Source organism: Gossypium raimondii, chromosome 5 (assembly GCF_025698545.1).
Source record: "Gossypium raimondii isolate GPD5lz chromosome 5, ASM2569854v1, whole genome shotgun sequence".
Taxonomy (NCBI): Eukaryota; Viridiplantae; Streptophyta; class Magnoliopsida; order Malvales; family Malvaceae; genus Gossypium; species Gossypium raimondii.
In genome coordinates, this window is record NC_068569.1 from 5780231 (window position 1) to 5793059 (window position 12829).

A 12829-nucleotide genomic window follows, 5' to 3' on the forward strand; every position below is an offset into this window, starting at 1 on the left:
AGGTTACAAGTTGTAAAGACACAGGTTTAACCAACAGATTGAAAGGCCCTGAATTTGTCCCTGACCTGATGGAACAGTTCACCGCTGGCCCTCTTCCTCATACCACATTAATTTCAAAACCCCCAAATTGTGCGTCCAAATGTTATTGTATGTGAAAACAATACAAGCTGCTTACCAGCAGACAACGGCTCTGTCTCAGCCTAAATCATTCCTGATCGCCTGAAGATCTCTGCGATTCAAATCACTCCTAAATGAGCACACAAAAGCATGAACCTCGTGCTCCGAGCACATCACGACAAAACAAGGTTTGAATTAAACATCCAAACAGCTTTTTATTATTAAATATTACAAGTTCCTTTCCTAATCACGTCATTTGTTATAATGGTAACCATTTGTGTGTATTTAAGTTGATTCAATTTGTCTATTGAAATCATAATAATAAAAATATATAAGTATTTGGGATTTGTCTGATTAATATAATCAAATTTCAGATTCAAATAATCATCTCTCATTATTTTATAAATACAGAAGTATTTAGAATTTGTCTGATTAAATATTATATTAATATTTATAATTCATTTAAATGAATTTTCAATTAATAAATAAGGGATCAAAATAGATTAAAAAATTCACAATTAAATCGTTCAAGGACCAACAGAGGGTCCAATCCTAAGAGAAGAAAATAGAAACCTAATATATGGCCCTCTAAACAAGTTGAATGCTGATATACATCGACTCATTAATTACGTTCATGAGCTAAGTTACCTCTAAAGTCAAACTTCAATCCCTATCAAAATAAATTTCATTTATTAGTGCTTTTACTGTGACTAATGCATGAATTTCAATTCATCAGTGGCGTTTAAATTTCTCAACTTAAACTTAAAGCCACTCTTACTATGAAAAAACATTTAAACATATTATAAATTGTGTTAGTGAGAGGGGAAGGGTGTGATGATTGGGGGCTAATAATGATAGCTAGCAGTGGGAGTGGTGACAGTGACAAGAGGAGGATCTTCTATCTTCATTTGCCCATTGTTGAGTAACATGTGGAGACCGCATATTCAATCCTAATAATGTGGTCTGTTTCTTAAAAATATCACCCTTTTATCTTTTATAGAAATTGCTTAGCAAGTAAGAATTTAAGTACTTACGTAAAGTGAATCTTTAAAACTTTTTTAATATCGGATTTATTAACATTTTACAAACTCTTGTCGTGAAAGTTAATTTTATATTTTCATCATACTCAACACGCAACAAATATAATTAACATCACACCAGTTTTCTTTTTCTTTTCTTAATATTAAACTTTAAATTTTGTATCTTAAACTATCCTTACAAAATTTTGATGATTTTAAAATAAAATTACAAAAGAAAATACTAAAAGAGAAATTAATCAGAAATTTTTTTTCTTAAGGTTACTTCAGATGGTGTAGAGCGCGATTTCGATGAACAAGGTTTTTTAATTCATGGATTCGCAATCCTTTTTAAATGTATATCAATTTATAAATTCAAGCATATCTTGTGCTAAAGCAACAAGGTAACTAATTGTTTGGCAAAGGCGGCATTAAGGAGTTTAAATCAATTAACTCTTTTCGAAAAACCACTAATTTATTTTATATGATTACTTGAGGAAAATGCTAATAAGTCTCCACAGGAAGGATCCACAGTTTTTGCTTTTAGGAGTGTATTTTTATTTATCATTTTTTATAAAATTTGAATTACAAAATGTGCAATAATTTTTAATTATAAATTATAAATTTTGAGTATTCGGGACTAAATTATAAAAATTTTGAAATTTAGGGATTTAAGTGAAGTTAGAGAGTTAAATCTAGTTTAAAGTGGGAATTGAATGAAAATATAGAATTAATTGTGTAGAAATAAAATTAGTCTCTATTTAGGGACTAAATTAAAAATTAGGCAAATGTTGAATAAAAATTGAAATATTCAATGTGAAATTGAATTGTATTATATTGATCAATTTTAATTGTTTTAATTCCATAGCTAACGTTGTGCATGAAACCTCGACTAAGAAGGGAAATGATAAAGTCGACGAGGAATAGCTAGGAAGTTCTAGTTTGTATTTCTATAATCCGAATATAATTATTAATTGTTGTATTTTGATTTAATGTTTATGGTAAGTAGTTGAGGTGAGGATATGATATTTTGATATTGAACTAAATTGAATTCATTGTACATGTGATTATATGGAAAATTTATATTTGATATTGATTGTTATTGAATTGTGAAATTAAATCCCTATTAACTGTATCGAGCTGAGTCAGATATAGATGGAATGCCATAGGATTGAAAGAGTTCAATGATTCTTCGATTACAAGTCAATGAGACACGGGGTGTCAATCTATTACTTCGGATTAATTCGATGAGGCACTAGGTGCCAATTTACTTCGGTTTAGCCGATGAGACACTGGGTGTCAACTTAGTACTTCGAATTATCCGATGAGGTACTGGGTACCAAACTGATGTATTTTGGTTGGACCAGTGTATCCGTCCAAGTCGTGTTAATAGGGGTAATTAAATGAAATGATACTATGATTGGTATTGGAAACTATTGAATGTGAAATCAAAATGAGACACATGGATTGTGTATCATATTGTGAAAAGCTATTTGAGATAGCAAATGATAAGAATTGAATATGTTATGAATGATTTGTTATGAACTGATTAATTGAATGGCTTTTGTTATTGTATGATTAAATGTGCATGTTATTTTAATTTTGCTTTTAAATATTGGGATTATAGAAATACCACTGAATTTATACTCAGTGTACGGTTTTATTTTCCATGCGCAGGTAAGGTACCTAAGTGTGATCGCCGATTTAGCATCCATCAACTATCCTGATCTCAAATATGGTGATGTATACTTCTTTTGTGTCGACATGTACCTAGGGCGTTTAAATGTTAACTATTTTTTGGTTTAGTTGTAAACAAGATTATAATTTTAATGTTGGTTGATATATATAAGCAAGTATTCATGATTTAGGTAAAATTTTGATTGAAATTGGTATGTTTACAATGTGGATTAAATGATGCTTCAATTAATATGTTTTGATAATATAATTGTGGTACCTACGAGGGTACATTGGTTAGACATTTGGGTTGATTATTTTGACATGTTTTGAAGGTATTTGATTGTGTTTTGAATTGGTTGAATGAATGGTTTTTTAGTTGCTTGGTGTATAAGATTGTAGGGAATGGTAAACTTGTTGTTTAAGATTCATTTTGAGTCCATACGGCCAGATACACGGGCGTATGGCTGGACCGTGTGAGACACACGACTAACACATGGGCTTGTGGTTTGGCCATGTGTCCCCTGCGACTTTAAAATTTTAAAATAGAATGCTCAGGTATTTTCACACGAGCAGAGACACGGGCATATGCCTCAGTCGTATGTGACATACGGCCTAGCACACGGGCGTGTGACTTGGCAATGTGAACCCTGTACTTTAATATTATAAGTCAGTATACTCACACTGCCTAGCACACGGGTGTGTGGCTTGGCCGTGTGACATAAGTCAGTGAGCACCCAGTTTTAGACATGGTCTAAGACGTCGGTGTGTCTCTTGACCGTGTGAGCCGCATGACCTGGCCACACGGGCGTGTGTCCCTTATTCCTTTGAGAAATTTTGATATTTTTGAAAAAAATTTATGAGTACCCGGTTTAGTCTCGATTTGTTTCTAACACATATTTTGGGCCTCGAGGGCTCATAAAAAGAAAAATATGATTTATTTACAATATTTTTTGTTAAATGGTATGAAATGTTTGTATTTGATCTGAAAAGTTAGGTAATGCTCTATAACCCTGTTCCGACGATGGATAAGGGTTAGAGGGTGTTACATTCCCGATTAAAGGCTCTTTGTGAACTTCTCGTCTTGAGAGAGAGCTTTCTGTTTAAGTGCTCATAAAAGTATTCCCGGATATGAAATGACGGATTTATAATATTGTACACTTCAGGTGTACTACCCAAGTATCCATCGAGATTTCATATGATTCAACGGATGAAATTCTTATATGATAACATATGAAATCAAGATGAATCAATACTCGTAAATACATGAATTACATGAGACTAGATTTTTATATTTGATGAGCTCATCCTTATTGTTGAGGTTTAGATTAAATGAATGACTAACATGCTTGGTGAAGTTATATGTTAGGCAAATGGTCAAATTACTTTGGATGCATTTTGTATGCTTACTTTATGTATAAATGTATGGTAAGTTAATTTCCATTATACGGACTTACTAAGCACTAAGTGCTTACTTAGTTATATTTCCTCTGTTTTATAGTTCTCGGAGACTCATTGGGTTGGAAGCTTGGCGGAGATCACTCACACTATCCACTAACCTATTTCAGTACAATTATGAAACTAATTTTGGTTATAATGGCATGTATAGGTTAACTTGGCCATTGTTGGCATTTTAAATATTTTGGTTGTAACTAGTCATTGGTATGACTTGTGTTTGGTATATTTTGAAAAGTGTTTATATAGACGACCTTAACATGTTTGATGTGTGAAATTAAATGGATGGAGATAGCATAATTGATAAAGTATGCATATATGTAAATTTGATCAATTAGGTAATATTGAGTACATGAATACATGTGATGAAGTATCATGCATAAGACATGGTTTTGGCTTGGTTTAAATATTTTGAATTGGTTGGTGAATGTGTCTAAGTGTTTATGTAGGTGGAAAGTGAAATTGGGTGAGGAATAAGGCTTGGAAATGACCTTATTTTGTCCACACTGACAGAGACACGCGCGTGTGCCTCAGCTGTGTGTGACACACGGCCTAGCACATAGGTGTGTGTTCTGGCCGTGTGTCCCCTGTATCTTAAAAATTCAAAACAAAATTCTCACGAATTTTCACACGGCCTGGCACACGGGCTTGTGGCTTGGCCGTGTGACCCGTGCACTTAAATGTATTACAAGTCAGAGAGTTACACGGGCTGGGGACACGACCGTGTGCCCTACTTCAAATACCACAAAGCCTAAGACACGAATGTGTCACTTGGCCGTGTGAGGCACACGGGCGTGTGTCTTTACACTTAAGAAATTTTTTTAAGGTTTCACGAAAAATTCTCTAAGTTACCGATTTAGTCTCGACTTATTTCTAAGGTATGTTTTGGATCTCGATGGCTCATATAAGGGACAATATAATTAATTTATAATTAATTTCTGATATGAATGTTAAGTAATATAAAATATCTGAGTTTGATCTAAAAATTTCGGTAATGCTTCTAAACCATGTTTCGGTGACGGATACGGGATAGGGGTGTTACAGATTTTGTGTTGGAGACAAAAGTAAGTGCAACGGTAATAGTATTATAGAGCACAATAGAAGGATAATTATAGTAAATGGTAGGAGTAAACATTAGTTGAGGAGAAAAATATGTGCTCGATGTTTGTTGAGCAGCTCTATAAGTAATAGGTGTTTGTGGTGAAGCAATATAGGAAGTATGTGATACAAAAATAGTAGTAGGTGATTGAACAAAAAATGGCTTGGTGATATGGGTTGACTTGATGCTATAGTTGTGGTATATGTGATCCTGTAAGAGTAGTAGTAATGGGAAAATAAGTGGTTATGCCCCCAAAGAAGGTGTCAAATCAACAGAAGCATTTGGATACAATATGCCCCATTTGGCCATATAACTAACATTGAGGCATTGAATTGTTACCTTATTTTTCTCTTCCTCGGGCCCTAAAACCATCAACATGTCCTTGTCCTTAATAGTATGGTCTAGGTAAGTATCCTTGTTGAGAGTCAATAGACTTTGAACCGTCACCATTTTATGGCTAAGATACATGAGCAATAGATTGAACTTGAGATTGTTGTTTTTGAACAACAAGATTTGTAGATATAGCTATAGGAGGTGACATTAACATCATCTATCGAACCTTAGCATCCAATAAAGCAGATGTAATTCTAGCCAAATCATACTCTTGCTGACTGTATGTAATATTAAGACAATATTTTCATATTCAAATGTCAAGCTATTAAGAAAAGTACATTGATGTTCTTCTTTAGTAATCACTTATCCACATCTAGATACAACATCACATATATGCTTTATTTTAGCAAGATATTCTTTTATGCTTTTATTTTCTTTATTGACATTATACAACTTGCATATAAAGTGCACTTTCTTAGTTCAAGACTGATTAGAAAATACTTGATGTAATTTTGACCAGATTCCATATAATGAATCTAAACCAACAAGATGTGTATGCAATGTAGGACTAACCGATGTCATTAACCAAGATGCTAAAACTAAATCTTGTTGTTCATAAGGTGTCAATTTGGGATTTTCAAATTGCTTACCATCAACATCTTTCACTGTACTAGCAAATATAGAAACAATACCTTCAACATAGATTACAAACAATGAGTTTTAAGAATCAAGAAAACATGTTGTCTCCATGTAAGGTAATTGCTTTCATCCACTAGTAACACAATGTTCTTAGTGAAAAGCAAAGTTGTAGATTCGGGATTGATCATTGTAGGATTTAAAGAAATGACTGCAAGACTGTCACTTTGATTTGTATTTTCGATCAACACCATTGTTGCTACTTAAACACAGAAGAAACACATAGATTTAACACTAGAATTTGCTAAAGTATGCCATGGATCATAACTTTGATACCATGTTGGAAAACTGATTAAAGATGAACAACAAAGTAAAAAGAATTAAAAGAAAAAGAAAAATGGAAGATGAAAAGATAGTACTAATTTCCTTGTTCAACAAATAGAGCTTAGACCGGCTTATATACTTAAAGGTATATCCAACTAACAAATATATAGAATAACCATTGTGACAATCTCACAACAACTAACAGCTAATCAATTAGTCGACATCAGTTGAAACACAACTGTACAAGTACAACAACTTCAAAAAACTCATGCACATTAAACATGTGGTTTATTATCTAATAGTGTACAAAAAATCAATAAATATTATAACGGAATTTCAAAAAATAGAATATTAATTTATCAAGTGTTTATTTATTTTAATATTATTCGAAAATTTAAATGTTTTAGTCACTCGATTGTGTAGTTGAGTGACACAAGAAATTAAAAGAAAGCAACTTCAAAAAGAAATTTCCCCTCATGTAAATCAATTATTAAAGCATGTGTATGTTATTGCGATCTATTTGTGACGATAATTGGAGCTGCTTGAAGCAGCTTAAATTTGTGTTGGTAATATTAGTTGATTTTGATGACTGATTGAGGTGATAGAGATTGTAGAAACTTGTGTAACAGAGAAACATCGTAAATATCATTTCAGTTTAAAAAAATAATTGTAAATAGTAAAATGAATAAAAATTAAAGCAAAACAAAATTTGAAGTTAATTAAGTAATACTGGAATTCTATGTACAACATCGAATTAGACAAAGCTCTAATTCTCGTTCTTTTAAAAGATAATCATTAAATTTATGGTAAAAAAAAGCTAATTATCCATTTAAAAGGAAAAAAAGAAATGAAGTTTGGAATCCACTGAAAATGATGATCAATAGTTGTATCAAATGGCTGGACAATCTAGATACAACCATCCTATATTATTATATTACATTTATGGGCCAAGAAGATTGTTTGATAGGCGAGAAAATCAATGTTACCAACCAAAATTCTAACTTGTCATTATCTGTCAGACACTGGAAGACAATAACCAGACAATGATTGACTCCTCCACTTCTCATCCTTTCCCTTTCATTTTGGATATGCTAATCTATACTTATGGGTTTTTAATACTTAATATAATTATTATTTTTTGAATAATATCTAACAAAATCTACTTCTATTTTAATTTATTTCTTGAATTATATGACAAAGTAGTAAATTATGGTAATTAAGTAGGATTTAAGGATAATTTTGGGGAGACAAGAATGAGGAGCTAAGGGTAGGGTGAGACAAGTGGAAAGATCAGTCAGGTTAGTTGACTGGTCAAATTTATATCAGTCAAACAACACTCTTTAATAATAAAATTATAATAATTGTAGTAAAAATAGTAATAATTTTAAATGAAAAAAGTGAAAGGTGTAATCAAAAACTGTGCCGAGATGGAGAAGGGTGGCATCTTGGGTTAAGCTAAGAATCTATGAATCACCACTCCCACTCCAAAGAATCTCTATGGCTAGGGTCAATATTATCTTCTCTCTTTTTATAAAGATTTCAACTTTATATTTTTTAAATCAATTTAATATACATTTTCAAATAATTATTTGAATTTTATAAAGAAGGTTTCCACAACATATTGTTATTTTTTAAACTTAATGTTTTTTTCCTATCAATTTTATATAAAAAAAGTTATTTTAGTCAATAATTTAAATTTTTTTAGTTTTTAAACTTGTTTCGTCAAATCACTTTAAAATAGACGAAAAAGTTAATGCTTTGATAATTTTATTGATGTGACATACATACGGATTGTCATATAGATAACATATAAGCATTTAATTAATTTTAAAAATATTTTATACTTCTTTTCTAAATTTAAAAATTAATTAAATACTGAATGTTTTCCACTTGACATACACATTGGTAAAATTAGAAAACTTCAATTTTAATTTATTTTGTAAAGTTAAAAATTAAATAAATAACTAAAATATTTTTTAAAAAAAGTGAGAGGGAAATGAATTGTTATTACTTTTATATATAAAAAAATTAGGAGCGATTCGTTAATCATAGCGTGAAATGTTGAAATCAAAATGTAATCGTAAGACATAAGAAAATCAGTATAGTACTAACTACTAAATTAGTGAGTTAGTTGTAGCAATGAAAAAATAATAATGATTTAAGAAGGTAAAAGAATTGAAACTAAGGAAGGGGGAGATTGGTCGTTGGGGCGAGTGGCGAGTGGGGAGTGGGGTCCAAAATGACAGAATCCTAGATTAGATTGTATTTGTAATAAGACCAAACACGTGGCTGGGTTGGCTGAAGGGAATTAATGCGTAATGCAAAGCAAAGAAACCTCGACTCATCCAACTAGCAAATTAGTTTATAGGTACGATACTCTAGGATTATAAAAAATGGAAAATATGTTCGCCACCGCCATTCGAGTTTCTTCAATCCCAAGTAAAAATGCTGATCTTAAAGAACAAGGCATGTTTCTGTCTCGATAATATATAATTTAGTAGGGTTTGTAAATCGGATGGGACCAAAATTCGACCCTGAACCGGGTCCATTATGACACAGGAACTGTAGCCTAGAGTTTGAGTAAATGAAATGTTGTCTTGGGACTAGTCCAGGGGGCTGGGGTTAGCAATGGCATACATGCAGTTGTCAGTTCAAAATGGACTTCCTGCAGGAGGTGGAAGCTGGACCAGCAAGCCCAACCCCACGCCAATAAGTGTCTGGGACCTCTCACCGTGCCTGCTTTTGTTTCAACCTCATGACCTACTCTTGATTCTGCTGCTTGTTTAATCTGATGGTCTGTCAGATTCTTGCCGCCTTTGTCTGCTCTCCTATTACATATCCACTGTTTCATAGCTTTACCATTCAGACTTTTCTTTTACCAAATTCATATGTTTAACTATCCATTTAATGGATTCGGTACACCATATTTTTAATACAAAACATGTTCAATCGATATAGAAGAAAGGTTTTGCAAATAGGTTTGAATTTAAACTTGCCGATGGTCACAATCTCCACTTGTTGAATGTCAATTATGGTATTAGGCTTAATCACGTGCCCTCCGCAATTTGTACTTTACAGTAGAATTATTATTGAAGTTTTTATACTGACAATCAGGTTATATTTTGTTCATTTTATTCAAAAAATAGGTAAACTAGTCCATATATATTAGATTAAAGAGCAAATCGATAATTTTTTTTAAAAAATTGATGTAATTGATGGAATACCCAAACAATGATTGTCACTTGTACCTCATGCTGACATACATGGAACAGTTTTTAACAATAGAAATTAATGCAATTTTTAATAAAAAGACTAGTTTATCCTTTGATCTAATGTACAAAGATTAATTTATCATTTTTTGAGTGAGGGGATAAAATGCAATTTAACTCTTAACACAATACAATAACTTTTATGATACTGAATCTGTCCTCATTTTGTTTTATAATGAAGCGTCTACTCATTTAGTTCTGGTTTTGGAGGTTTTCCATTGATGACTGGTATAACATATTTTGTGACATTAATTGTAAGTTTTATAAACCTCCCCTATAGTTAATGATATTGTAATTTTATAGCAAACAAGTAGATGCAATAAGTATAAATCTGTCACAACAAAAAAAACTTCTTCTCTTTACCATTCATCCCTAGCCTTGGATGCCTTCAAATTTCCTAAGCATTTAGTGATACACGATTTTCATTCTCAATGTGGATGCGAGCATCGAATTCATATTTATGTCCGACACATAGGTGTAAATATCGGATCCATATGAAAGTTAGAACAACAAAGTTTTCAAGCATGCATGTGACTGCCATACATTGCCTGCTTAAGTTGCTATCCAGAAAACAAAGTCCCAGATTTTGAAAGGAAACTTGAAATTCATACAAGATCCATGAAATGGCAGAACATCATCTTCTTGCACACCCAACCTGACACGTCCCCATTCAATATCTCTCATTGCTTGGCCATTAGATCTTTGATCAACCCCAGTATCTCTTTCCTCATTTCACCCACCACCGACGGAGTCACCTGCTCCTTTAGAGCAGAAAACCACAAATCAGTGCCATCTTTGTTTTCACTGCTTTCATACCATGAGCATATGGTTCTCGCAGTAGCTGTAACGTGTAAGCCACAATCGTAGCCATTAACTTGCTGAGGTGTGTCGATGCATTCTTGATACTTGTCATTACTGGTTGAACTTGGACCACCATTATAACCAACCACAGATTTAAACAGCTTCATAGCATGCCTCTTATTCATTTGCTGATTGCTATCGTGATGGACAAAGATATTAGCACTTCGGTAATATGCAAGTAAGCTCCAGTGACTTCCGCCTTCAGCTAAGCTTACATCATCGTTGTTATTGACCGGAAAAATCACGAGGTTCTTATCCGGCAATTTAAGGGGTTCCAGAAAATCTTTGAGACCATCAACATCGGGGCAGTTAGTTATCCAGAAAGCAATTGATGGTGGAACCAATAGGATGTCCTCTGAAGGATGACTTGAAGATAGGAGACTAAAATAGAACTCGATGATTCTATCATTCAGATAATACGGACCACTGAGGATGTCCAAGTCTGATCGTCTAAGCACAACATCGTTGTAACTGAGAATCTTGTCATCTGCAGCAGATTTTCCCATGCTCTAGATACTAATCTGTTTTTCCGAAAACTAAACTTTCAAAATGAGGAAAAAAATGGTTTAATTTACTAAAAAAAAAAGAACTAACAGCTAATCATATGCTAAAAGAATGGTTTAATTCCACTTTCTTGCAATATAACAGTTTTTGAATCCTTGAAGTTAGACCATCAAGTGCCAGTAAACTGGAGTAGATAAAGAGATAAGAGACCCTCAATCCCTTAGGCTCATCAATTTGTGTTTGAATTTTATCATAGTAGAAAGCAGCTTTATTCGGCATATGGATTTGCAAAACAGTTTACTAAAATTGAAAAAGGATGGAAGCAAGATTTGACGACTAACATGCACAAACATGAGGTAGTACGATGAACAACAAAATCAACTCTGGTTCAAGCTGTATATCGGTTTCGTGGCGTGTGGCCTATGCTAAATCAATGCTACAACACAAGGATGATGAATTGCAATACGAGTTCGATAACCAAGTAAGCAATCCAGATTTAATATTCAGGGGCAGCCCGGTTAAGATATCAACTCTAATGTGCTGCAATAACTTCTTCATGTCCAAGGCAACTCACAATAAGAATCCTAATTTTGGATTCATCGAGAACACGAGACAACACGAACTGTGTCAATATCTAAATGAAATTTACGATATACCATTTGCAGTGTATCCTTCCCCTAGTTATACGCTATACCATTTTGAACTTCAATCCTTGAGCGAAAGGATCAAATAAAATCCCACAAAATAACAAACTCAATAATAATTTTCAATACAAAAAAAGAAAAACCCAAACCAAATAAATATTTCTCTGCAATTTAATCCAAAAAATAAGTTCTCAGCAATTGATAGTCAAGATGACTAAATAGTTTGGCATACTCTGTTTAAAAGAAGACAAGGAAACCTCAAAACTCCAAAGGTAACTAATCATAAGCAAAACAAACAGTGGAAGCTTAAAATCAATAAAATCCACTTACAGAAAAAGTAAAAATGATGCCTAACCTTGAAACGAAAATGTTCTTCTTCTTCTTAGATTAATTGTTACCGACGGAACACAACGCCTATTTTTCAAGAACTTTGGAGGATTGTTCTTTCCCGAATTTTAGAGAAAAAGAAAAGGAAAGAACATGAACTATAGAGGCAGAACCGCGGGCCAATACCAAAAATTAAATAGCCCAGGTTTGTAGGTTTTATTGGGGCTTATGAACCCAACTGGCCCAGGGCAAACTTTTTCCTTTTTTTTGACAAACCTATTTAACGATACTACCGCCAAAGGCTTCAACAGAATGGTAGATTGAAACTCCAAGGGTCTCAAATCTCAATCAAATTTTTATATTTTTAATTAGGTTATTTTCACTTTTTACAATATTTGTTTCAATATAAATTTTTTCTAATAAATGTAAAATTACTCTCTTATTCTCAAAAATATCTGACTAAAATTTTTCTATAAGACATTTTTAAATTGATAACACTATATTTATTGTAGCATCCTCATACCCGACTTGAATATCGAGTCTATTACATTCTTTCATTTATCAAATATT

The 12829-nt window shown here is 32.7% G+C and overlaps 1 protein-coding gene across 2 annotated transcripts; it reads right to left on the bottom strand.

The window, feature by feature from the left end:
* Positions 1 to 10316: 10316 nt before the first annotated feature.
* Positions 10317 to 12433, bottom strand: LOC105770626 (NEDD8-specific protease 1). 2 transcript variants are annotated; one of them, XM_012591906.2, is made up of 2 exons: positions 12288 to 12433; positions 10317 to 11305 (listed from the first exon to the last, which is right to left on the bottom strand). In XM_012591906.2, the coding sequence occupies exon 2, from the start codon at positions 11288 to 11290 to the stop codon at positions 10604 to 10606; it is 687 nt and encodes a 228-aa protein (XP_012447360.1). In that variant the 5' UTR covers positions 11291 to 11305; positions 12288 to 12433; the 3' UTR covers positions 10317 to 10603. The 2 variants fall into 2 exon arrangements, with proteins under 2 accessions (XP_012447360.1, XP_012447361.1); XM_012591907.2 differs by having other exon boundaries at positions 10317 to 11320.
* Between the last annotated feature and the right edge of the window lie 396 nt (positions 12434 to 12829).

Excerpts from the sequence above, each read along its gene's own strand:
- LOC105770626 (XM_012591906.2), bottom strand. The coding sequence starts at position 11,290 with ATGGGAAAATCTGCTGCAGATGACAAGATTCTCAGTTACAACGATGTT.